The sequence below is a fragment of the Balaenoptera musculus genome, chromosome 10 (assembly GCF_009873245.2).
Source record: "Balaenoptera musculus isolate JJ_BM4_2016_0621 chromosome 10, mBalMus1.pri.v3, whole genome shotgun sequence".
NCBI classification, from domain to species: Eukaryota; Metazoa; Chordata; class Mammalia; order Artiodactyla; family Balaenopteridae; genus Balaenoptera; species Balaenoptera musculus.
This window is the reverse complement of record NC_045794.1, coordinates 103977633-104003670: the sequence shown is the minus strand read 5'-3', so window position 1 is coordinate 104003670 and position 26038 is coordinate 103977633. Positions and strand designations below refer to the sequence as shown.

At 56.5% G+C, this 26038-nt stretch overlaps 2 protein-coding genes across 18 annotated transcripts; one reads left to right on the top strand and one right to left on the bottom strand.

The window, feature by feature from the left end:
* Nucleotides 1-231: 231 nt before the first annotated feature.
* On the bottom strand, nucleotides 232-8510 carry CRELD2 (cysteine rich with EGF like domains 2). Of its 12 annotated transcripts, XM_036865359.1 has the most exons (12): nucleotides 8210-8472; nucleotides 7808-7890; nucleotides 7157-7267; nucleotides 6758-6849; nucleotides 5952-6128; nucleotides 4516-4700; nucleotides 3779-3792; nucleotides 3471-3554; nucleotides 2796-2860; nucleotides 2355-2450; nucleotides 1779-1925; nucleotides 232-520 (listed from the first exon to the last, which is right to left on the bottom strand). In XM_036865359.1, exons 1-12 carry the CDS (start codon nucleotides 8330-8332, stop codon nucleotides 471-473), a joined length of 1227 nt encoding a protein of 408 aa, XP_036721254.1. In that variant the 5' UTR covers nucleotides 8333-8472; the 3' UTR covers nucleotides 232-470. The 12 variants fall into 12 exon arrangements, 8 of the variants coding, with proteins under 8 accessions (XP_036721254.1, XP_036721256.1, XP_036721257.1 ...); XR_005021463.1 differs by lacking the exons at nucleotides 2796-2860; nucleotides 3779-3792 and having other exon boundaries at nucleotides 3471-3572; XM_036865361.1 differs by lacking the exons at nucleotides 2796-2860; nucleotides 3779-3792 and having other exon boundaries at nucleotides 234-520; nucleotides 3471-3572; nucleotides 4516-4611.
* A 254-nt stretch (nucleotides 8511-8764) lies between these two features.
* On the top strand, nucleotides 8765-23356 carry ALG12 (ALG12 alpha-1,6-mannosyltransferase). Of its 6 annotated transcripts, XR_005021462.1 has the most exons (11): nucleotides 8765-8856; nucleotides 11412-11743; nucleotides 11817-11949; nucleotides 13644-13817; nucleotides 14428-14622; nucleotides 15106-15209; nucleotides 15778-16001; nucleotides 16500-16669; nucleotides 16758-16833; nucleotides 16910-18663; nucleotides 22860-23356. XR_005021462.1 is itself a non-coding variant. In XM_036865350.1 (10 exons), the coding sequence occupies exons 2-10, from the start codon at nucleotides 11576-11578 to the stop codon at nucleotides 17139-17141; spliced, it is 1476 nt and encodes a 491-aa protein (XP_036721245.1). In that variant the 5' UTR covers nucleotides 8765-8856; nucleotides 11412-11575; the 3' UTR covers nucleotides 17142-18887. The 6 variants fall into 6 exon arrangements, 5 of the variants coding, with proteins under 5 accessions (XP_036721245.1, XP_036721250.1, XP_036721247.1 ...); XM_036865350.1 differs by lacking the exon at nucleotides 22860-23356 and having other exon boundaries at nucleotides 16910-18887; XM_036865355.1 differs by lacking the exon at nucleotides 22860-23356 and having other exon boundaries at nucleotides 8790-8856; nucleotides 11463-11743; nucleotides 16910-18887.
* The last annotated feature ends 2682 nt before the right edge of the window (nucleotides 23357-26038 follow it).

Here is a 26038-nt window from a genome sequence, read left to right as displayed (position 1 = left end):
TAGCCCCCAGGGTCCCTGGCGACACTCACTCTAGGGGCCCAGAGGTGGGGCCCTGAAACTCACCTGGTTAAGGTTCTGATGGTGCTTGCAAGCCGGGGGTGGGGGGGGGGGCGGGAGCCCCTCGGGGCAGCCCAGCTGTGCTGCCTTGAAAACCCCCGCAGGCCCGGGGGCTCCAGCAGGACGGGGCAAACTCCGTTCTAAGGGTCCACACGCTTCCAACGAGACAAACCCACACCTGTTCTCTGCCCAACTACATTCAGTGGCCAATTTTATTATAAAGAACGGTATCAAAATATACAAATCTGTTTAAGAACAACCGAGAAATGCAGCTTTTTTAAGGGTCAAATAAGCATCAGCCGTTTCAATGAAAGCAGCTTCCCCCGGAGCGACGGCGTGACATGAAGGGCCACGTCCAGGACGACGGTCTGAATAATTTAAAGGGCGGGTGTGACTTCTGACGTGGCTGCACATCATAAATCTTCATGGGGCGGCGGCTGTGTTGGGCTTGCTTCTGCGACTTCTGTCAGAAAACAAACAGATCGGCCCGTAAAATCCTAGCACGGAAGGTCCTGAGGCCGCGGCCATGAGGCCGGCGCTGGGGCCGCGGTAACGCGAGGACAGGCTGCCCGTGGCCGTGGGGCGGCGCCAGGCCCCCTCTGGGTGCAGCAGCCCCAAGCACCCCGCGGCCGGGGTGTCCCGACAGCACCCCAGAGCCGCCACACGGCCGTGGGAGAGACGGGCGATGGGAGCCGGTGAGGTGCCCCCAGAACCAGCCGGGACGAGACGAGAGCCTGTGTGACGTGTGGGGACAGAGGGTGCATGGCTGCGGCCCCTCTGCGGCCCTCGCTGACCGTCAGGCCCCTCGGTTCCTACAGGGCGTCTACATGTGGATTAGCCTCTCTTTATCCTGCCGGGACCCGGGGAGCTTCTGGAGCCTGAGCCAAGTCTTACTCCTTCGGGAAAACTCTCAGCCATTGTCTTTTTTAACGTGGCTTCTTTCACATTCTCCGTGTTGTTCTAGAACTTGTACGAGATGACTGTGGGAAGAACCGTGTTCCCCCCAAAAGATAGGTTGGCATCCTAATCCCCGGTGCCTGTGAACGGGACCTTACTTGGAAATAGGGTCCCTGCAAGGGAGCAGGTTAAGAGGAGCTCACTGGGGTGGGCCCTGACCCAATGGCTGGTGTCCCTGTAAGTAGAGGGAACTTCGGACACAGGCTCCAGGGAGAATGCCATGTGACAAACAGAGGCAGAGGCTGGAAGGACGCAGCTGCCAGCCCAGGAACGCCAAGAGCGACAGCCACCAGAGCCCGAAGAGGCAGGAAGGCTGCTCCCCGACACGCTTCAGGGGGAGGCAGCCCTGCCGACACCTTGATCTCAGACATCCAGCCCCCAGGACTGGGAGACAAGGGGCCTCTGGGGTTGACGCCGCCGGGCCTGTGGCGCTTTGTCGCGGCTCCCAGGAGCCCCCGTGGAGCCGTCTGCCCCTCCCGCCGCCTCCCTGCACGTCTGTCTCGGCCGGACCCGGGGGCTGCTCGGCTGGCGGCCCGTCTGCTGACCTTCCTTTGCGTCTCCCTCCCTCCATGCGAGAGGGAGCCCCCCGGGGCTTCGTCCCCGCAGAGGACTTTACGCTCTTGTCTTCCAGGAACCCCGGCTCCCATCATCCCAGGGCCACCTTTTGTGTAAATTTCTTAACTTGGGAACAGGTGGCAGCGCACCCAGGCCCCGCGGCCGAGGGCAGAGGGTAGAGGGCGGCCGTGGGGCGAGCGGTCACTCACCGGCCCCCGCCGGCCCCGTCTGCACACAGACGCCCTCGGCCTCCTCGAAGCCCTCAGGGCACACGCAGACGAAGCTCCCGGGCGTGTTGTAGCAGTTTTCGTTCCTCCTCAGACACGGCTTTTCCGCCAGCGAGCACTCGTCAATGTCTAAATGAAAACATTCCGCTGACCAGGTGACCTCGTTCGGCAAACGTGCACATGGGGATCGAAGGATCGAGGCATTCACGCGTCATGATTCACTCCCACGCAGAAAGCGCAGAGATGGAACCAGCCCATTAGAGAAAGGAGACAGAGGGGAGCATTTAACAGGAGCCCCAGAGCCAGGCCGTCGGGGGCGGGAAGAAGAGACGGTCCAGGCAAACGTGAGGGCGGAGCCCGGTGGTTCTCCAGCCGGGTTCCAGCCGGGCTTGACTGTCGAGGGGGACGTCCAGCCGGAGCCTGCAGGCCCTCGCTCGGCCCCCACGCCCCTGGACACATGAGAATCGGAGTCTGCAGCCTAGGGTCCCGTCCCCACCAGTGCACGTGGTCTCTGGGAAGGTTCCCGCCCCTGAGTTGAACGCAGATGCGCCCGCTGACCTGCGCACTGGCCGCTCTCTTTCGAGTAGCCGGGAATGCACTCTTTACACTGTCCAGGACCCTTCCCTGTGCATCCCACGCAGGTAGAATCACATTCTGGAAACGAGAGGGGAGGGAGATGACGACACGAGACCCCCGTCCTGTGAGCAAAGCGCGACCTGAAACCACACACGAGATGGCGGAGGCCCTGCGGCCGGGAGAGGCCAGTGTCCCCATCCTGGGGGCGGTGGGGAGCAGACAGCGTGCGCTCGAGGCAAAGTGCGGACTTGCTGCGATTGACCGATCGACCGTTGGCACTGTGTTGCTAAGGGACCTTGGTGCAGGCCGGGCTGCGGAAGCAGTGCTGACGGGGCCCCTCCACGACCTCTGCCACGTGAAGGATGGAGGGCAGCATCTTTTCTCAAACAAAACCCGCCTCCAGCTGTGACACTGCTGACTCACCAGCTAGGAGCTTGGTGCCAACGACAGCAGAGAACGTGTGATGCTTTGGGGGCGTCTCATTGAAGCTGTGTGTCCACAAACATGGAGACAGGACGGCATGGTCGCGGACACGGTGGGGGGGGGCGGGGGGGGAAGGCGAGGAATCGGCACCACCTTTCAACCTTTCGGGGGGGGTGGGTGGCCCTAAAATCCACATTCCCTTGAACTGAGCAACTCGGAAACTCATCCAAAGAAAATAATGAAGAATGTAAGAAGCTTTACCTACGGGGGTCTTCAAAGTTTGTAACTGTGGGAAACGGTGTATGACAAATATTCAACGATACAGATTGTTGAAGAAAACCGTGAAATAACAACATGCTCCAAAGTAATTAACACGATGTACAAAAATGTGACATGCAAAGGCGGTCACGATACTGTTGAATGAAAAACAAACAGGTAACAAGGGGCCGCTCAGATCAGCACCGGCCTGCCAGGGGCCCCTCCCCAGGGAGTGGATGGTTGCCACCTTTTTTCAACTTATCTGAATTCCTGATTCTTCTTTAGGAAACATCTATCACTTGTGTTGCCACCGTAAACGTTTTAAGGTGGCAGAGCACACAGGGGTCACGCTGACAAGCCGCAAGCCTCTGGAGGGGAAGGAGGGGCTGGAGCCGGAGGGCCGGGAGGCACGCTCACCCTGGCACACGAAGGAGCCGTTGATGTTCTCGCAGTACTGCTGGTCCTCGCAGGGGGGCGGCTCCACTGCGCATTCGTCCACATCTGCAGAGGACGGCACAGCTGTGGCGGCAGCCGCGCCCCGACCGCCGGCCAGAGGGACCGCCGTGGGGGGACACACAGTCAGTCATCCTCGGGGGTCTCCGTGTGCAGGTGGGACCAGCGGCTGACCCGTGAGCGCTCCCACGGGGCTGCGGTGAAGCTCCTAGGCGGGGCTGGGGGGGCACCACCCTCCCCACTCAGTTTGGGACGTGAGGCCCCCGACTTGCCTGCGGCTGAGCAGCTGTGAGGATGAGACCAAAACCGAGGCCCTGGCGGGAGGACGGCAGCCCGGTGGCCGCCCGCCCCCCGCCCCGCCGCCCCCGCCAGCACCTGGGCCTGCGCGGACTCGGGCAGGGCCGAGATGCTGGCGGCCGGGCTGTAGGGCAGCACTCACGGGCTGCGGCTCGAGGACAAGACACCCCAGGAGCAGGCGGGGCCCCAGCTGGCCGGGCACGGCGGACGGGGAGAGCCGCGCGCCACGGCTAGGGCCTCCAGACCGAGGGGCCGTGCGGAGTCCACCACAGTCAGAGGCCGCCCGTGGCCTGCAGTGTCCACCTGCCGGCCACAGCCCCCCACCCCACGTCTGTCTCTTTTATGAAACCAGGGCCCGAGGACACACGATTGGACCCAAGTCCCAGGCTTCCCTCCCGGGCCCCGAGCCAACAGGACCACCGGGGCCACCTGATGGCAAGGACGGGGGGCAGGGGCCACCTTCCCAGCCCAGAGTCCAGGCCACAGAGGGTTCACGTGCAGCAACCGGCCCACAGGCAAGATCGCACGCGGGCAAACCCAGCCTCCACGCTGTGACCCGTTAAAACACGGCCTGGAACGTCAGAGGCTGCTTCCCCACGAGTCAGAAGGGGGCGGAGGGCGGGAGTGGGGTGTCCTGCGGGTAGCTGGGGCTGCGCAGACGCCACGAGAGAGTGGGGGGAAGGGGTGGGGGAGGGCAGCCCACCAGCCTCACCCACGCAGGCGTCGCCCTCCCGTGCCCAGCCCGCTTCGCACTGGCCGCAGTCTCTGTTGGTGGGGCCCGTGCACGTCTTGCAGGACTCGTCACAGGCTGGAAGGCAGAGGTGGCACAGCCGTCAGTACGTGGGGATCCCGTCTCAGGAGTGAACTCGACGCAAAGGGCGTTTCGGAAATTAGGAGCTGACGTTCATAGGGTGAAAACAAAAACCGCAAACCAGCAAAAAATCCCAGAGGAACAAGATACGCTCAACAGCAGAGAAACCTACTCGTGTGACTCACAACGTCCCCGGATGGAACGAGAGGAGAGAGCACACGGGGGTTCCCACGCCCGGCAGGATAGGCTGCTCAGCGAACGCGGACTCCAGAGGAACGCTTGTCACCTGCCAGAGGCAGCCTCCCGAACGCGGGGCCCCACCCAGCTGCGCATGCGCGTGCCGCCCGCCAACACGCGTGGGCGTCTGGGCCCGGGAAAGGCCTGGGGCAGGAATCGGAGGGGCCGGCCTCCCAGACACCCAGCACATTCTCCACGGGGACGCCCAGGGGGTGCAGCCTCGCCGCCAGCCCTGACGGGAGAATTCAGCATGACTGCCGACGCCCAAAAAGTCTTCCTGTACACAGTGACCACCAACGAGAAAACACATCGAGGCAGGGTGCCACTCGTGGCTTCCTCCCCGGATTTACGCATCTACGCCCCGTCAGAGGACGCCATCCCGGGCTGACGCAGCCTCACGAGCAGGGCATGGGCCTCCCCGACCAGAAGGCAGAAGCGTGCCCATCACAGCTGAGAAGGCTCTACCTGTGCAACCCCACAGGCCCATCTCAGAACTCACGGGGGGGCCCAGAACCCAGGTGGGAGAGCCCACCTTACCTGACACCAGGGTGACCAAGACGGCGTGTCCTCTACACGGGGACCTGGGGCCAGGAGGTCACACTGCGTGGCCTCCGCTGTCCCGGTTCTCACCTGGGCCACCTCCCCACCCTGCTGGTGCCCTGACCTGGCCAGACTCAGCCCTGCCTCTGCTCACTCCGAGACGCTAAGCCTGAGTGACAGCGGGGACACCAGCCTCTGATCCCCGAGTTGCGCCCAAGGACACCCGAGCCTCCTGCTGGGACAGCCGCGGGGAGAGCAAGCTCGGGCCAGACACTCCAGGTGCAGGCCCGGGGCCCCGGGACCAGCGTGGACGTCACGGAGCTGGAGGTGCCACGCTGTCCAGCCTCCGAGCCCTTCTCCAGAAGGACGTCGGGGGTGAGCAGCTCACACTCCCCTCCTGGGGCTTGTCTGGGGACAGGCAGCAAGGCCATTCCGGCTGCTGGTCCTGTCACGTCCCTTCTTACATCGTACAAGGGCCCGCGTCTTCGCCCTCAGCTCCCAGAAGCCTGGGTCGGTGGTCACCGGGTCCCCCTCCCGTCTACACAGCCAGCTCCGGGTACCTGAGCAGGTGCTGTGCGTCTCGTTCCTCAGCGAGTTGAAGTAGCCGTCCATGCAGTCGGCGCACAGCGGTCCCCGGTACCCCGGGTGGCACTGGCACGACCCGTCGCCCTGTCTGCTGCCGTCTCCGCTGCAGTGGCCGTTCCCGCTGCAGGGCCGCTCGGACCCGCCCTGGCACGCTGCGGGGACGCCGAGCCGCTCAGAGCACACCCCGCGACACTTCATAAACCCAGCTCTCTGTGTCTTGCTGAAACCCCAGCCCTGCTTCACCCCTTCTGTCTGGGGACATAGGAGCCCCACACTGGCGAGGTGTCTGGAGGACGCGTTGGCTTGCGTCACCCGGGACACGGGGCCGAGGACGGGACAGTGAGGACCCCCGCTGTGGCGCCACACCAGCGGGACAAGCAAGGCAGGGGCAGCCTCGGCCGGGGTGGGGCCTGAGCGCCAGGATCGTGCCCTTTGCCCAGTTGATCCACGTGAACGTTTCGGTGACGCCTGGGCGGCAGCCATGGCTTCACTCAGTCTCTTCACCCCCGGAGGCTGGACGCCCCTGGCCCCGGCCTCTCACACGGGCTTCGCTGCGTATGGGCCACCTCCCCGCACCCAGAGGGCAGCATCCAGGTGGGCGACCAGGGGGTCTGTGGAGCCCTGAATTAGGAGCATACTTGGGACCAGATACCCAGAGGCGAAGATCCTGACAGCTGGGAGGAGGCTGCACAGGGCCCACGTTCCCACCCGAGCTCCCGCCCAGCCGGGAATCACGACAGGGTTAACACAGGACGCTCGCGAGTCCCCGCAGGAAACTCACCCAGGCAGTCTGGCCCGTAAGTTCCTGGAGCACAGCAAACTTTCAGTGTTTTCACACAAAACCATTCAAATAAGTCAGGATACTTCTTCTTCCTGAGGATTTTAAAAAGTGTTCAATAAATCTCACGCGGCAGACTTCCTCAAAACAAAAACACAGCTGAACGTGTAACGTGCTTCTGAGTATCATGGGATCTGGGAGACGAGGGTCTGGGTGCCAAAAGACTCTTCCAGCTGATACCCTCGTCTGGATTGTCGCACTTTGGTAATAAAGGATGGGAACATGGGTAAGGAAAAAAACAGGTGTGTGGAAACCCCTACTATTTTTGTAGCTTTTTAAACCTGACATCATTTCAAAAGCCAGGAGTCGCTGGTGCTGGTCCCCGGGGACGCGGGCACTCACAGCCGCAGCCACCAGGTCTCCAGGAGCCCCTCGTGCTCCTCCAGCAGCTGGTTGCACTCGAAGTCGCTGGTCCCACACAGGCCCTCCATGATCTCCAGCAGGCGGACCTCACTGAAACACAAGGCCGTCAGCTCGGCGAGGCCGGGGCAAAGGGCACCTCAGTGGTCAGCGTCCATTCCCCAGGGATGTCCCGAGGCCCCACCTGCTGCCAGGCCACAACTACAGTGGCACTTCAGTGAAAAAAGACCCTCAGCAAACACCCAAGTGGGGCCGGGGGTAGTCAGTGCCAGGCAGAGAACTAAACACGGAGGGTGGGGCTGGGCAGGGAGGCCTGTCCGTCCTCACGGTGGGACATCGGGTGTGGGGTGTGCCAGGGGAAGCCCTGCAATGGGGCCAGAGGAGGCCGGAGCTCGGGGTGGGGGGCAGGAGGGATTTAGCCCCACCTATGTTTTTAAGAAACCACCGTGTCTGCCGAGTGGAGGGCGAGTGGGACAAGTGTGCAAGCCAACAGGCCAGCCAGGAGCCAGTGCGCCAGCCCCAGGCAAGGACAGGTGACAAGCCCCAAGAGACGTTGTGTCTGTCAGTCAGCGCTCCCAGGAACACGTCAGGCACCAAAGGCAGGCGCTGGGCCAGTAAGAGCAGGGCGCCCACCTGAATTCATACTTGGACAGCGTCTTTTCCTCCCAAGCCGTGTTTCCACCACCAAAGTTCTTCTTTGCTGTGTCCACCATTCCCTGCGGGGAGACGGCCGCACAGGGCTCAGCACTGCTGCCTCACCTCGTTCACGGTGAGGTGAGCGGTCTATGGTGGGGTGACCACAGTTCATGGTGGGGTGACCCAGTCCATGGTGGAATGACCCCAGATCCATGGTGGGATGACCCAGTCCATGGTGGGGCAACCCTGGGTCCCTGGTGTGGTGACCACAGTTCACGGAGGGGGTAACCCCAGTAGACGGCGGGACAACCCTAGTCCATGGTGGGGTGACCCTGGTCCACGGCGAGGCGACCCCGGCCAGACCCCTGGCTTCGTGTCCCCGCGGGGTGACCGGCCCACCTGGTTGAACTTGTCCACCAGCTCCCGGCATCGCTTGCAGGGCGTCGGCTTCTTGGTGGCCTCGCCGGGCGACAGCAGCATCAGAAGCAGCAGCCCCAGCACGGCCGGGGCCGGCGGGCGCATGGCGGGCCGACGTGGACAGCGCTGCGGGAACGCGGCCGCGCGGGCACTGGCCGAGGTCCAGCGGGAACCGGCCGAGCGCTCCGGCCTCCAGCCGCCCACCGGCTCCGAAACGCCGGCCGTTCCCGGGGCTACTTGACGGCGCCGGCCGGGGCCCCGCCCCGCGCCAGCCCTCGCATCGCTATTGGTCGGATGGGCCCGCCCCGTCCCCATGTGGCCCAATCCGAGCTCGCCACGAGAGGCGACCAATAGGAAGGCCCCGGGTCAGCGTCCCGCCGGGAAGGTTGGGCACAGGGGGCGTGGAGATCCGAGCCCGCCCCTCGCGCCGGCCTCTGGCCTGCACCGCCCGCTGCGGCCATCTTTACTCCGGGCAGAGAGGGCGCCCGCCGCGACGGCAGCCGGGGTTTAGTGGCCATGTTAGGTTCGGGCAAGGGCGTCGCCTCTATTCTCGGTTTCCGCCGCTCGACTTCCGGCTGAGGGTAGCCCAGGCGGACGCGCTTCGAGGGACTGCGCCGTGGGCTGGAGAGGTCAGCGCGCGCGGCTGGGGTTCTCGGGACGGGCTGCGGGGACCCCGGGCCGGCGCTGTCGCGGTGCTCCTTGGGCCTCACCGTGCGTGTCCACGCAGGACGACCGCTGGGCTCCTCACCTGAGGGCCAAGCTCCTCACCCGGCGGTGGGCTCCTCACCTGGGGGCAGTCTCCTAACCTAGGGTTGGGGCTCCTCACCTGGGGCCTGATGAGTGTTTATGGGCTTCCAGACATCTGCATTTCCCCACGTGCCCGAGGCCATTGGCACTGGAACCCGTGGCTTAAGTTAGGAAGAACGAAGGTGGGCATTACCTGGTTTCTAGTAGGACAGAACTGCCAGAAGGAAGCAGTACAAATGATACAGAGTTTTCTCTGGCCGAATTTGTACCAGTTCCTTTGTGTTTCCAGCCAGGGATTAATAACATGAACATCTGACTTGACCAGTTTCAGTAGAGACCTTAGAATCCGAATAGGCGGGGACAAGAAGGCCTTTGCACCTAATCTGAGGGGTCACCATCCTATAAACGACATGTTTTAAAGTCGTGGCCTGTTTTAGCCTGTGGGTGCGTCAGATTAACAACCAGAACAGCTGCAAGCAGGTGTGGACCAGTGCAGGTGCGTCTGCTCACCGTCTCGGGCCCGGTGGGGGGTTGACCGTGGTTTCTGTACTTGCTTATGTCCTGTTTGTCTCCTCGTGGTCCGGCTGGGCATGCAGGGTGCCGCCAGCGCCTCCAAAATAAGCTGCTTTGCCAGTTGGTTTCTGCCCTTGGTCGTCAGCACAGAGCACACTCTTATCTGGATGAGAAGCTCCTGGGGCCCGGAGCGGGGTTTGGCAGGTGCCTTTTCACCCCACAGCTTGTGAAATAACAGAGTCTAGATCTTCCCGCAGGGGAACCTTCTCTGGGCAGAGGTGTGGAGTGGGGTGTGCAGGGACTGGCCTGGGACAGCTGTGAGCCCGAGTCAGGTTCCTGCCACGGAGCACCTGCGCAGCTGCTCCGACCACCTGGCCTTAGAGATGCTTCCTAGTTCTGTAGACCCTTTTTTCCCCTCGAACAGTAAGAGGAACAGAGAGTAGTATATGAACGTTCCGTGGTCTCTTCGGCTTCACTGGAAATTAAAGCGTTAACGTTTCTTTAATGAAAATGTAAACTGGTGTGATGACATCCACGCTTAGTTTTGTTTTGTTTTTTTTTAATTTTTTTTTTTTTTTTTTTTTTTTTGGCTGCGTTGGGTCTTTGCAGCATGTGGGATCTTCCCGGACCAGGGCTCAAACCCATGTCCCCTGCATTGGCAGGCAGATTCTTAACCACTGAGCTACCAGGGAAGCCCCCCACGCTTAGTTTTTATGAATTTCTTCTTCAAGTAGTTTGTTGAGCACCTGCTATGCACCAGGCTGTGCTGATACAGCAGTGAGTCAGCCCTGCTCTCAGGCTGTGAGCCCAGCAGGGGAGACAGATGCCCCCTGTGATGACCGGAGTCCATCCTTGCTGAGGTTACAGTGGGGAGCGGGGGACAGAAGGATCCCACCCTTACATTTGGTAAGGGAAAAGTTCTGTTACTTTCCTGGGAACTGCATGTTATTTTGGTAATTCTTAATTATTAGAGCCCTTTTGACCCCCTTACTTCCCTCACCTCACCACCACCACCATATCAAACAAGATTCCTGTTCCCCCTCAGGTGTTGATTCCCCACTTGCTATCCTAGGAGAGTACAGACTTCATACCTCTCCCTCTAACCAAAAAGTAGTTTTAACAAACAGTAAGCACCGTGGTTCTCTCCTTTCACTTCTTGCTCTTCTGGTTTTGATCAAATAAAAGCAAACCTGTTTTCAGACAAGCCAGAAACAGGAAGAACTTGCCATCTTCCTTCCCTCGCCAGATTGAAAGATAGAGGTCTTCCACGAGTAGGAACTGCCCCAGACACTTCCATGGTTTTCCCAGGAAGCTTCGTGCCATGGGGTGCCCCCCAAAGTCCTGTTGGTGTTTGGGTGGTCCGTTGCAGGCACGTCTGTCTGCATCCCCACCCCCCAGGAACACACTCTTGCTTTCTGCCGCCCACGTGTCTGTGCTCACGACCAGCGTGGTGCTCCCCGGGGCTCCAAGAGGCTCAGACACGGCGGGTGGGTGTCCGCGGCCCTGTCTCACCATCCTTGGGGTGCAGGGCTTCGCTGGCGCCCCGAGCCCTGCGCCTCACCTCCTGTCCTCTCGTGGCTGTCCCTCTGCAGTTCTCCAGGCGCACCCCTCCCGCCCTCCTACTTCACAGCCTCCCGGCCCATCTCCCTCGGCCAGTACCGTGGGGGCCGAGCCCAGCTTGTTCCTAACTCTCCGGCCAGACTTCAGCTTCTCGAGCACGGGGGTCGTCCTGCTGCCCTCCAGCGCCGGGCTGGCCCAGGTCCCGGCTGCACAGTGGACTAAACTCGGGTTCTGCAACTCAGGTCTTTCTTCCTGGAAAAGTATTCGCACAGCTTAAAGTGTAAGAAGGCTGGTTAAAGTACGAAAGCTTCTCTAGCATGATTTTTCTTTCAACGTTCTACTTTGATGTGTTTTCGGATTACAGAAGCTGCAGCAGTTCAGAGGATTCCCATTACCCTTCAAACACATTTCCCAGGTGTTAACGCGAGCGTGAGTTTTGAAGCTCAGGGACCTGCGTCTCCATTCTCTCAAAACGATTCGAGTGGCGGTGCCGGCGGTGGATGAAGGTCCGTGAGGCTGACGTGCAGAATGGCCGGGAAGAGGCCGTCGGGCCTGGGCAAGCAGCGCCGGCTCCTGGGGCTGCTGGTGGTGGTAGCCGCCGTCCACCTGGTCGCCTGCCCCTACACCAAAGTGGAGGAGAGCTTCAACCTGCAGGCCGTGCACGACCTGCTCTACCACCGGCTGGACGTGGAGAAGGTGAGCTCCTGCCCGAGCCGTGCGTCGACCCCCGCTTCCTGGGGCCTCTGCTGACCTGCCCTTCTCCCTACAGTTTGACCATCTCGAGTTCCCTGGCGTGGTCCCCAGGACGTTCCTCGGGCCGCTGGTGATCGCGGCGCTCTCCAGCCCCGCCGTTTACGTGCTTTCGCTCTTGGAAGCGTCCAAGTTCTATTCTCAGCTAGTAGGTAAGGGGGTCTTCAAACGGGGACGGGGTGGAGAACTGCAGTGTGGTCAGAGGGTCTCAGTCACCCAGGTGGAGGGTCCCTCGTGCAGGAGGGTCCACCTGTTGGAATCTCGGCCACTCAGCAGAGGGACTCAGAGCGGGGACAGCGTCAGCCCCGCCGGGCTGTTCCCTCGTGACTGCAGTGGGGGCCGAGCCCCATCCCCCGGGCAGAAGCAGTACGTTTCCCAGCTCAGTCAAACCCATCTCACGGCTGGTTGCTCCGGCCTGTATGGAGAGCTTTAAAAATCACACATTCCTGGGGAAGAAGCAGTTCCGCTTCTTGAAAGGGCAGATGAGGAAACGGAAATCCACCCTCGCTCCAGGTTGTTGTGGTCACGTGGGGGGGCCAGGAAGCCTTGGACGGGAGAGTTGGGGGCCACGTCTGCGCATCAGGTCCTTGGTAAACGCGGCCCTGGAGGTATCGGCCAGGTGGCGGGGCCGCTGGGGTCAGTGCCGGGCTGCCGTCCTGATGCTCCTGCCCTGCCCAGCGGCTGCGTGCCACAGGCCCCTGCCTCGGGGCCACCAGGCACGGTGCAGCTTCAGGGTGGGGCGGCCAGGGTCTAGACTGTCCGTCTTCCATGGCCCGCCCATTTTTTGACAGTTTCAAAAGTGTTTAATAAACGATGTGACAGGACACGAAATGTGGCCCACCACACTCAAAATTAAAAGAATTCAGTTAATAGCGAGTGAAGCACAAAATGAACAAATTCACCTAACGCTAGTTTCAGTAAAAAATATACTGTCATTTTAAATTAATGTATTTTAGTTCCATTTGTTTTACGTGTCTATTTTTTTTTTTTATAAATTTATTTATTTATTTTTGGCTGTGTTGGGTCTTCGTTTCTGTGCGAGGGCTTTCTCCAGTTGCGGCGAGCGGGGGCCACTCTTCATCGCGGTGCACGGGCCTCTCACTATCACGGCCTCTCTTGTTGCGGAGCACAGGCTCCAGACGCGCAGGGTCAGTAGTTGTGGCTCACGGGCCCAGTTGCTCCGCGGCATGTGGGATCTTCCCAGACCAGGGCTCGAACCCGTGTCCCCTGCATTGGCAGGCAGATTCTCAACCACTGCGCCACCAGGGAAGCCCCTTATTTTTTTTAACTGAAGTATAGTTGGTTCACAATATGGCATTGTATCAGATGTACAGCAAAGTGATTCAGTTATATGTATATTTTTCAGATTCTTTTCGTTATAGGTTATTATGAGATACTGAAGATAGTTCCCTGTGTTATACAGTGTATCTTTGTTAATTATCTATCTTATATACAGTAGTGTGTATGTGTCGATCCCAAACTCCTAATTTATCCCTCTCCTCCTTCCCCTTTGGTAACCGTAAGTTTATTCTCTGTGTCTGTGGGTCTGTTTCTGTTTTGTATGTAGGTTCATTTGTGTCATATTTTGGATTCCACACATAAGTGATAACATATGACACTTGTCCTCCTCTGTCTGACTTCACTTAGTGTGATCACCCCTGGGTTCCTGCATGTTGCTGCCGTGGCGTGGCTTCCTCCGCTGTGGCCGAGTACTGTTCTGCCGTGTACACCCAGCCCGTTCTTAGCACCGAAGGCAGCTCCCCTCCCTCAGGGCCCTTTCGAGACCCCGTGGTCGCTAAGGGCCCCGCCCCGCCGCTGTCACACACATGGCGCCCTCTCTGTTCAGTCAGGGCCGTCCTTGGACTCAGCGTGATCTTTGGACTCTGGACTTTACAAAAAGAAGTGAGGCGGCAGTTTGGGGCCACGGTGGCCACTCTGTTCTGCTGCGTGACGGCCTCGCAGTTCCACCTGATGTTCTACTGCACGCGGACGCTCCCCAACGTGCTGGCCCTGCCCGTGGGTATGTATCCGCGGCCGGCCTGCCCGGGGGGTTCCCTCCGACGTGTCTGCCCGTCGAAGACGCCCCCCACCGGGCGTCTCAGAAACCCTGCGAGGGGAGCAGGGCCCTGTCCTCGGAGCTGGACTGAGGCCCGGCTTCCAGGGCTCGGCTTCTCTTGAGCAGGACCGGAGCTGGAGCTGGTCCGCGGAGCTGGGAGAAGAGGAAGCCTCGTGCGGGGCCAGTGGGGACGCTCCGGGAGCCTCGGGGGGCCAAGTGCGGGGAGCAGGGACCTCGGAGGGACCGGGCGGGAGAGGCCGCCGGCGGGAGAGGGGGAGGGGGCGGCCGAGGTTGGCGCTGGACGTGCGAGTGCGAGGCTGCGGAGGAGGCGGCGGGCGCCGGCGTCCAGCACCGTCCAGCGCCGTCCGGGGCCGTCCGGGGCCGCCTGGCCTGCGGAAGTGGCTCGGGCTGCGCCATGGCGCAGGACGCGGGCCGGGCGGGGGGCTGTCGCGGTGCGGCCCCGGGCCGCGTTGGCAGGTCTGGCTCTGAGAGGCGCTGGCTGGCTGCTGGAGGGCTCTGGGCGGCTTTCCCGAGGAGAGCGCAAGCGGCCCGCCTCCCGGCCTGTGCCTTGCAGTCCTGGCAGCCCTCGCAGCCTGGCTGCGGCAGAGGTGGGCGCGCTTCATCCGGCTCTCGGCCTTCGCCGTCCTGGTCTTCAGAGCCGAGCTGAGCCTGCTCCTGGGCCTGGCGCTGCTGCCGCCGCTCTGCCTGCGGAAGGTCTCGGCGGCCAGGGCCCTGCGCTGCGCCGTGCCGGCCGGGATACTCTGCTTAGGTGAGTCGGGTCACCGCGGCCGCGCGGTCTGGGGTCTGTGCTTTCCTTGTCTTGTTTCATGCAGACGAAACTCGGGAGGTTTTCTTGTTTTTGTTTTTCGTTAAATGGAATTACCTTCACCTTCAGTGGTGGTAAAACATCTCGGTGCAGGTCCCTGGCTGCTCTGCCCAAGGGTCCCCCACGAGGGCCCCCACCCGCTGCTGCCCGGGGCCTCCATCAGGGGCTCTTCTCCTCGTGTGTCTCAGCCAGGCCGGGCGGCCACGAGGGAGGGACCTGCGTGAAGAGGCTCGTTCGGGGGGTAGGTCCCGACGCCTCAGCTCCTTTACGTGAAGCTGCTGGTGGCTCCTGGTTTCTGTGCTGACGGGGCTGCGTCTCGGGAACATCCACCTGTGACCAGGACTCCGCGGCTGCCGTTCAGCCAGCTGCGTCGAGATCCGAGCTTCCCAGGTGGCCGTGTTCTTTCCTGAGGTCTTCTTTTCTTAGGACTGACGGTGGCCGTGGACTCCTATTTTTGGCGCTACCTCGTGTGGCCAGAAGGAAAGGTGCTCTGGTACAACACCGTCCTGAACAAAAGTTCCAACTGGGGCGTATCCTTCCAGTGTCTGCACAGTGGCCCACGGGGCGGGGCTGCGCGATGAGCCACTCTCCTCCTGTGTCCGCACCTGATGGAGCATGGCGGCTGCTGCAGCGCCAGCACTGGCGCCTTCTTCCCCGCAGTCTGGGCCTCCCCTGGTCCAGTGGCCGCCACCCGGTGTCTGTAGCCGAAGCGTCTCCTTTGTCCTCGTGATGATCTGCTTTCCTTTCACATTTTATCCTGGAGTAGTTAAACACACGCAAATAGAATACTGAGTCCCCAGTGGGCCCATCACCCTGGGACAGTCTGTTTTTACAGTGAAAAACGGAGGGAAAAGTTAAAGAACTCGGCGCAGCCCCACTTGCCATCCGCGGCCTGGCTCTGGCACCGGCACCCGAGTCCCAGCCTCTGTCCGCGTGTGAAGGGGTCACGCCGTGGCCCGAGGCGCGGGGGTCCCGGGTGCTGCAGGCAGGGGCGCCGTCAGGGCTGTGTCTCCCGCACGCTCCTGGCTCCCGCCTGAGCCCGGCCCGGGGACGGGCAGCTGTGGCTGGCGCGTGGCCTCCTTAACCCCCCTGCCACAGACCTCGCCGCTGCTCTGGTACTTCTACTCGGCCCTGCCTCGCGGCCTGGGCTGCAGCCTGCTCTTTGTGCCTCTGGGCGCCGCGGACAGAAGGGCCCTGGCGCTGCTCCTGCCGGCGCTGGGCTTCGTGGCTCTGTACTCGCTTCTCCCGCACAAGGAGCTGCGCTTCATCATCTACGCCTTCCCCCTGCTCAACGTCGTGGCCGCCAGGGGCTGCGCCCGTGTGTGAGTGCCACCGCCGAGACGCTGCTGCCTGGGCTCCCCTGGGGCGGCTTACCGGTTCACAAGGGGACGGTGCTTAGGGTAAACCGACGTGTTTAACTGGGCGCCTGGCCAGGCTTTGGTCAAGGGTCCAGCCTGAGTGTACAGGGCCAGCAACTGGCCTGTAAAGGACAGACGGTGAGTGCCTTGCTCCGTGGGCTTCGCGGTCCTGCCCGCGCACTGCGACAGCGGCCTTATCCCGTCCGCTTCGCTTACACACAGGCGGCGCGGTATTTGGCCCGGAGGCTACGCTCTGACCCAAGTAATGACGTGGGATGCTTGAAAATGTAATATAAGTTTTAAATTGGCATCTGGGTGGAATTTCAGAGAGACAGTGTCACGTCTGCCTGCTTGGTGCTAACTCTCGCTCAGCGACAGCGGGCAGTGGGTTTCTGTTCCCAACGATAGGTTCTGCTCTGCTGCTGCCGTTGCCTTTCCGCAAGGTGCACTGCTCTTTTACAGGCTGAATAATTATAAGAAGTCCTGGCTGTATAAAGTGGGGTCCCTCCTCGTGATAGGACACCTCGTGGTGAACGCCACATACTCGGCCACAGGCTCGTACGTGTCCCACTTCAACTACCCTGGCGGCGTGGCGATGCAGAGGCTGCACGAGCTGGTGCCCCCCCGCACAGGTAGGCGCTCAGCCCCCCGCTGCCGGCTGCGGCTCTGGCCAGAGGTGCCGGGTTCGTGGCGCTAACCGAGCAGACGCGGTTTCCGCAGATGTCGTGGTGCACATCGACGTGGCCGCTGCCCAGACAGGTGTGTCCCGGTTTTTGGAAGTCAACAGCGCCTGGAGGTACGTCCTCGTCTCGTGCATGGGCTCCCGGGGCCGCCACGGACCCCGGGGCACACAGCCTTGCTCTCGTTTGCAGGTACGAGAAGAGGGAGGACGTGCGGCCCGGCTCCGAGCGCATGCTGGCCTACACGCACCTCCTGGTGGAGGCTGTCCCCGGGCATCTGGCCCCCTACCGGGACACGCACCGGGTGCTGGCCAGCGTCCCCGGCACCGCCGGCCTGAGCCTGAACCTCACCAGGCTGCCCCCTTTTGACGTGAACCTGCAGACCAAGCTGGTGCTTCTGGAGAGGCTTCTCGGGCCTTCCTGAGGAGGAGCCAGAGGCCCTCCAGGAACGTCGGTGTTCCGACCAACGGGACGAGACGGGAAACGCGCAGAGGACCAGGGTTGCGCCCTCACAGGGGCGCGTCCACAGCCGGGGCAGCCACGTCCACGCCGCCCACCGCTTGTGAGGACGAGGGGCCCGGCACCCCTGCCGGGGTGACGGTGGGTGGGATGCTGTTTGCCGTCCAGACCGAGTGCTGTCCACGGCAGCAGGACCTGGGTCTTGCCCGCGGAGCTGCTTTTGGGCAGCAGGCTGTGGCCTCTCGGCCCCTGAAAGGGCATCCCCCTGGGGCAGCGTAACCGCAGAAACTCGGCACGTGCTGGACTCGTCCCCACCAGCACCCAGCCCTCGGGGCGGGGCCTTCTTTGTGGTCACAGGCAGCCGTTTCCATTTCAGATGAGGCTTTAGGAGATAAACGCATTCAGAAAGAGTGAGAATCAAATTGTAAATGTCTTCTTACTGTCGATCTCGGGTGATGCTTCCAGAGACTGCCTCCACCTGGGTTTTGTTTAAGTGATTTGGGCACTTTCCCACTTTGCTGAACAGTGTTTACTGAGTTCCTGACATGTGTCTGACTTCACCAGGCACTGAAGACGATGCAGGGAACTGAGTGTGCTTTGCCTGCGTGCACACACACCGTGCACATGCACACGTGCACACACGCTACACACGTGTGCGTAGAGACAGGCAGTCTTTCCTGAGCCATTCCAGAGGCAGTTGCCTACGCCTGGCCTCCAGCCCGAGTGCCTCGGTGCCTCGGAAGGAGGTGGCGCTTCCTGACCTGTAGTTACTGTTTTTTCCACCGAAGCAGACAAGCAGTCTGTGCGGGCCCCTCCCCAAACCTCGCGGACACAGCGCCCCCTGGTGATTCCTGCTGCGGCCACCCGCCGCTCAGCGGGGCCCACCTTCCCCCGTTGCCTGTTTCTCATGAGCGTTTGTTACTTAACCTGTCATCGGCAGTTCTCAGTGTTTAGATGTGGCCCCCGGTCGTCAGTCTGCACGCGTGGACTGCTGCTGGACCTCGATGGGCCGTGAGCTGCCCTGTCGGTTGCCTTGGTGTTCAAACTGCAGATTCCCCCGGGGGGCCTGTCAAGCCGTGCGGTCCCGGCTGCGTGCCCTGTCGTTAAGGCTTTGAGCACTTCCCTGCGTGCTGGCCCAAGGAGTCCCACCCAGGCTCCTCGGGCCTCTCTGTCTCCACCCTGGAGTCGGCCGTTTGGAGGGCCAGGCTCCTTTGGGCAGGGACTGGTTTCAGAGACCGAGATCTGGGTGCAAAGCGTGCTCGTTGCTATCAGGATGCCCGTGTTTCCAGGCCCTTTCTGCGGAGAGAGGCAGGACAGGCGCGCGTGCACGTGGGGACACGCTTGTGCGCGTGCACAGGTGTGAGAGGTCACAGCAGCATGCCGACACCTCCAGCTCCGCCCCACCTCTGTGGCGTCCGTTTGCCTCCCTCGTTCCACGTCTGCATGTCCTGTCCCTGCAGTGAGAATCCGACCCCGACAACATCAACGTACGTTTGACCTGTGTCAAGGGACACCGACCCCCACGCAGTCGGAAATCTGCACATAACCTTTGACCCCCCCCCAAGGCTTAATTACTAATAGCTCCTGTTGAGTGGAAGACTTACCCATAACATGAATGGTCCATGACACATGTATGTTACATGTCAGATACTGTATTCTTTCAATTATGTAAGCTACAGAAAAGAAAATGTTAATTAAGAAAATCATAGTGGGGCTTCCCTGGGGGTCCAGTGGTTAAGACTTTGCCTTCCAATGCAGGGGGTGTGGGTTCGATCCCTGGTCGGGGAGCTGAGATCCCACATGCCTCGCAGCCAAAAAACCAAAAACAAAACAATCGATATTGTAACAAATTCAGTAAAAAACTTAAAAAAATCATAGGGAATTCCCTGGCGGTCCAGTGGTTAGGACTCTGTGCTTCCACTGCTGGGGGCCCGGGTTTGATCCCTGATCGGGTAACTAAGATCCTGCAAGCTGCACAGTGGGCCAAAAAAAAAAAAAAAATCATAAAAAAAATACTTATAGTACTGTATTTATCAACATCATGAGTTTTCGTCATCTGTTTCCAAGGTGACTAGTCTGTCAGTACCTACGTCATTATTGTCTTAGACCATACGAAAGGCTGTAGGTGTTACACATACAACTAATACTAGACATCAATAATGAAAAGATAATGTGAAAAAGAAATTCACATTTATTTACAGGTACAATGATATATGCACTGATAATGAAGCAGCAGCAACGTGATTGCTTTATGGTTGCCTAGTGTGATCGATACGATCACGTCCAGGTAGCCCAGCCTATACGCTAATGGATGGGTCGTCATAAAATTTTTATGGCATATAGTATTGCAGTCATATTCATCATACAGTGTTGGGAACATTGTTACATTAAAAACAAAAAACCTATGATGATAGACTGTTACACGGTTTCTCCAATTACAAGTCAGGGAGGGAGGGAGACTGTACCTGATTCTTTGAAAGCAAAGTTATAAAACAAAACCACATTGTTAATTTTATACTTAGTATCACTCAGCTTATGCCTATGTGAGGATGGACTGTCCAATATAAGTCTTTTACAGGGTGTACAGCTGTTAGTTTTTCACATCGAGACACACAGCAGAGAGGTCTGTTAACCGCAGCATGATGATTGTTTACTGTTCGTTAGGTGGAGGTGGGTCGTCACAAAGGTCTCCATCCTCCTCATCCTCAGGCTGAGGAGACTGAGGAGGAGGAGGAAGAGGAGGGGTAGGTCTTGCTGTCTCAGGCGGCAGAGGTGGGGGGGGGGGTGGAAGCAGGGGAGGCCGGTGCACTCAGTGAACTTGGCAGAAATACATCATAATCTCTGCCCGACTTTTTTGCTTTCTCATTTCTCTGAAGTGTTTCTATATACAACCAATCCTTCCACCGTTTGCTTTAGCTTCAGCGCCCGTATCATGGAAGGATCCATATTGTAAAACAAGTCGAAAGTCGTGTTGACTCACTGGGACCATTCTGCCAGGCTGTCTGATGTCAGTTTGTTCCCCGGCGCTGCTGCTGCTCCTGCGCCTGTCTCATCGTCTGCCTCTGGCTCAGGAGCCCTCGTCTATCTCCGTCAGGTCGTCGTCTGTGGGTTCCTCTGGTGCGCTGCCTAGTAGCCCTGGAATTTTTTTTTTTTCAGACTGCGCTGCGTGGCTTGTGGAATCTTAGCTCCCCAACCAGGCATCGAACCCAGGCCCCTTGTAGTGGAAGCTCGGAGTCCTAACCACTGGACCACCAGGGAAGTCCCAGTCCTTGAGTTTCTTGAAGACCCATATCTCAGAACTGTTCACCACCCCCCCCACTTTATTTGCCAAACCCACAGTCTCTTTCATGATTTCCTTGATTTATTTTTATTTATTTATTTATTTTTGGCTGTGTTGGGTCTTTGTTGCTGTGCGCGGGGTTTCTCTAGTTGCGGTGCGTGGGCTTCTCATTGCAGCGGCTTCTCGTTGCGGAGCACGGGCTCTAGGCGTGTGGGCTTCAGTAGTTGTGGCACGTGGGCTCAGTAGTTGTGGCTCGCCGGCTCTAGAGCGCAGGCTCAGTAGTTGTGGCACACAGGCTTAGCTGCTCCGCGGCATGTGGGATCTTCCCGGACCAGGGCTCGAACCCATGTCCCCTGCATTGGCAGGCGGATTCTTAACCACTGTGCCACCAGGGAAGTCCCCCATGATTTCCTTGACTGAGTCTCTCGTAAATCCTGTGAAGTCATGCACAGCATCTGGACAGTTTTCTCCAGCAGGAATGTATTATTTTGGACTTGACGGCTCTCACGGCTTTTTTTTTTTTAATAACAACGATGGCATCTTCAATGGTATGATCCTCCCAGACTCTCAGACTTTCACGATGTTCTCCGTATCAGGGTTCTCTTCCATAGCGTTGATGATCCTTTCCATATAGTGTCGTGTGTAATGAACCTTAAAGGTCCTGTGGCCCCCTGGCCTAGAGACTGAATAGAGACATTGTGTCTGGGGGCAGGCAGGCCACTTCAGCACCTCAGCACCTTCGGTGTTGAACTCTTGGGGTTCTTGGCAGGCAGGCGCGTTGCCCAGTATCAAAAGAACTGTAAAAGGCAGTCCGTTCCTGACAAGGTGCTTCCTGAATTCAGGGACAAGGCATCGATGGAACCAATCCAGAAAAAGTGTTCTGGTTGCCCAGGCCCTTTTGATGTCCAGTCAAAAGACTGGCAGCTGCTGTTCATCTTCTCCCTGCAAGGCTGGGGGTCAGCAGCTTCACAGATGAGGGCAGTCCTGGCCAGAAACCCGACTGCATTTGTACAGGATAATAGAGACGGCCCGTTCCTTCCTGCCTGAAATGCTGCTGCTCGCTTCTCCTTACTGAGGAATGTCCTTTGTGGCATTTTCCCCCAGAATAGGGCAGTTTCATCTGTATTAAAAACTTGTTCAGGCAGATGTCCTTTCTCCCCAATGATTTTCTTAACAGCGTCTGAGAACTTGTCTGCGCTGCCTCTCCCGTTATCCTGACATTTTAAAAGCCAAACCTCTTTCTAAAATCATCAAACTATCCTTTGCTGGCATTCAATTCTCCAGCTTTACAACCTTCCCCTCCCTTTCGCTTTAAGTTGTCGTGTGATGACTTTGCTTTTTCTCGAATCATTATTAGAGTCTATATAGGTGCACCTTTCTTACGGCAATCCTGCGCCCGCATAAAAGCTGCTTTTTCAAATAAAAATAAAAAGGTATTTCACAAGAAGTGCAAGGTTTTCTGCCTGCTGGTGTAGCTGCAGTGCCAGCTTCATGGATTTCCTTTTCTTTTTTACATTCATCTTGAAGTGGCGGCAGCCGCAGCTGCAGACCTCACTCCACGAGGCACAACAAGCTTTTTCTCTTCACGTCTTGCCTTTTCTCTGCGTCTTGGGAGCACTTGCAGCACTTCCAGGGCACTTCGTGGGTCCTGTGGTGGTGGTCAAGGTTCATGGTGTTGCACTAAATACGATGAAAAAATCCGCAAGAACCACAAGAGATTGCGGTTTACTGGAGAGACCACCTGCTCCGGAGGGGGTGAGCGCACACGGCGTTGTACGCGGATGCGGGGAACACGCGCTCCGGAAGCAGCAGCAGGGGTGGCTGCAGCATTATCACTGTAGGTGCTACAGTTAATTCATGCAGTGAGGACTTCATACGGCATCTTTACGTTTGCTTCCTTTCTCTGCACTTCAGATGGAGCTGTGTGTTGTGTGCCTCAGGTTTTTTTTTTTTTAAATAAATTTATTTATTTTTGGCTGCATTGGGTCTTCATTGCTGCACACGGGCTTTCTCTAGTTGCAGCGAGCAGGGGCTACTCTTCGTTGCAGTGCGTGGGCTTCTCATTGCAGTGGCTTGTCTTGTTGCAGAGCCCAGGCTCTAGGCGCACGGGCTTCAGTAGTTGTGGCACAAGGGCTCAGTAGTTGTGGTGCATGGGCTTAGTTGCTCTGCGGCATATGGGATCTTCCTCGACCAGGGATCGAACCCGTGTCCCCTGCATTGGCAGGCAGATTCTTAATCACTGCACCACCAGGGAAGTCCTGTGCCTCAGGTTTGATACATTTTAGCTTTATATCATAAATTCATGTATGTTTTATGGTAGTAAATGATAAAATAGACTAACATGTACATATGTTTTATGCATTCATGACACACCTAACTTTTTAATTTTTTCAATATTTGTAGGCTACATGGTTCATCTGTGAGTTTTTTGAAGCTGTCGAAAGTCTCCAAAAACTTTTCCAGTATATTGAAAAAAATCCACGTATGAGTGGACCATGCAGTTCGAACCTGTGTTGTTCAAGGGTCAACTGTGATTGCTCAAGATGATAAATAGTTTTGGGATCCCTTTGCCATACAAACAAGACGTCTGGATTCATGCACTTTGCTCCCTTGCCCACGACTGTCAATACTGCATTTATAAATTCCTTGGATTACCCACCTCAGTGTGTTACGTTTTTCTTTTGATTCACTTTTCATTTGCTTTAAGTCCTAGGATCCGATTCCCCCTCCTGTTTAATTGGTAGACCGTGACCACGCACTCTTCTAGACGTCCGAACTCTTCCTGAAGGCATGCTCAGGGAAGTTGCTCCCTCCCTCCTATAACTCCTCCCTGTTTTTTGTAGCGAATGTCATTGTTTTCTGGTTTATCCTTCATGTGTTTCTTTTTGTAAAGACCAGCAAATACACATATTCTTTATTCCCCTTCGTTCTTCCCCAAAGGCAGTGGCATTCCATACGCTCTTTGTTTTTTTCACATCTGGAGATCTAGAAATCACTCCATCTATTCACAGGAATTTCTCTCATCTTTTGGAACCACAGTACTTCATTATATGGATGTGCACTAATGTATTCAGTCAATCTCCTGCATGTGGGCATTTAGGTGGTTGCCCATATTTTGCAACTTCAAATAATGCTACAAAGAATAGCCTTATGCATTTGTATTTTCAAATTGTTTGAGGTATATCTTTAGGGCAAATTCCTGGAAGTGGGAATGCTAGGCCAAGGGTAAATGCGTGTTAGTTTTGCTAGGTATTGCCCAATTCCCCTCCACAAGGGTGGTACCATTTCCCATTTCCACAGGGCCCACAGAATATGTTAACCTTTTTCAATCTGCCAGTCTGATGGGTAAGCAGTAGCATCTCAGTATGGTTTTAATCTTCATTTCCTATGAGTGGAGCTGAATGTCTTCATAGGTTTAAGGGCCATCTGTCTTTGTAAATTGTTTGTAGCTTTTGTCCATTTTCCATTGCATTTTTGGTCATCTCCCCCTCACTTTATAAAAATTCAATTAATAGGGGTACTTGCCCTTTATATCCAATATATATTGCAAATAATTTCTCCCCGTTTGTCATTTGTCTTTTGAATCTGCTTCTGAAGTCCTTTTCCCATGCAGAATTTTTGTCAATTGTATGTTTTCATGTTCATCAGTCTTTTCTTTACCTGCTCCTAGTTGGGAAGCTTCCCCATACTCAGGAGCTCAGCTCTGCCTCCTTTCAGTACTTGTATATTTTCATTTTTGCATGTAGACCTGCTGATCCAGTTGGAGTTTACTTTAAAAAAAGAAAAAAGAATATTTATTTATTTGTTTATTTGGCTGCGTCCAGTCTTAGTTATGGCACACGGGATCTTTAGTTGCGGCATGCGGGATCTTTAGCTGTGGCATGCAGGATCTTTAGTTGTGGCATGTGAACTCTTAGTTGCGGCACGTGGGATCTAGCTCCCTGACCAGGGATTGAACCTGGGCCCCCTGCATTGGGAGCCTGGAGTCTTAGCCACTGGACCACCAGGGAAGTCCCTGGAGTTTACTTTTGTGTGCAGTGTGAGGGGTAGGCCTAATTGTGTCTTTTTCCAAACGTACCTTATTAAAGGTACATCTTGGCCTCTGAGATTTGAAGTCACAAACTGAACTTCCACATTTTAAGTTTTGGCAATTATGAATAAAGCTGCTGTAAACATGTGTGCAGGTTTTTGTGTGAATGTAAGTTTCCAACTCCTTTGGGTAAATACTGAGGAGCATGATTGCTGGATCGTATGGTAAGAGTATGCCTAGTTTTGTAAGAATCCACCAAAGTGTCGTCCCAAGTGGCTGCACCGTGTTGCATTCTCAGCAGCAACGGTGAGAGTTCCTGTTGCTCCACATCCTTGTCAGCATTTGGTGTTGTCAGTATTCCGGATTTTGGCCATTCTCATAGGTGTGTAGTGGAGTCTTGCTTTAATTTGCATTTTGCTGATGACGTATGATGAGGAGCATCTTTTCATATTATTACTTGGCATCTATATGTCTTCTTTGGTGAAGAGTCTTCTTTGGTGAAGCAGTCTCCCTGCTTTTTTAAGCCCTTTGTTTAGTCAGGTTGCTTGTTTTCTTACTGTTGAGCTTTAAGAGTTCTTCGTATATTTTGAATGATAGTCCTTTATCAGATGTGTCTTTTGCAAATGTTTTCTCCCAGTCTGTGGCTTGTCTTCTCATCCTCTTGACATTGTCAACAGAAGTTTCTAATTTTAACGAAGTCTAGCTATTGATTCTTTCATGGATCGTGCCTTTGATGTTGTATCTAAAAAGTCATCACCACACCCAAGGTCATCTAAGTTTTCTCCTATGTTATCTTCAAGGAGTTTTATAGTTTCTTTAAGGGATATGGGCCTGCGGTTTTCTTTTCTTGTAATGTTTTTGTCTGGTTTTGATATTAGGGTAATACTGGCCTCATAGAAAGAGTTAGGAAGTATTCCCTTTGCTTCTATCCTCTGAAAGAGGTTGTGGAGAATTCGTATAATTTCTCCTTAAATGTTTGATAGAATTCACCAGTGAACTCATCTGGCCCTGGTGCTTTCTGTTTTGGAAGGTTATTAATTCTTGATTCAATTTCTTTAATTGATATAGACCTATTCAGATAGTCTACTTCTTGTGTGACTTTTGGCTGTGTCTTTCAGGAAATTGGCCCATTTTATCAAGGTTATCAAATTTGTGTTCACAGAGTTGTTCACAGTATTCTTTTATTATATTTTTAATGTCCATGGGATGTCATGATGACTCCTTTCATTTCTGTTATTAGTAATTAGCATAATTTCTTTTTTTCTTAGTCTGACTATAAGCTTATCAATTTTATTAATCTTTTCAAAGAACCAGCTTTTGGTTTCATTGATAGTCTCTATTCATTTCCTGTTTTCAAATTAATTGATTTCCACTCCGATTCATATTATTTCTTTTCTTCTGCTTATGTTGGACTTCTTCTAGTTCCTTAAGGTGGAAACTTAGATTACTGATTTTACATCTTTCTTCTTTTGTAATATATGCATTGAACGCTGTAATGTAATATACGCATTAAATTCTCCTCTAAGCATGGCTTTCACTGCATCCCACAAGT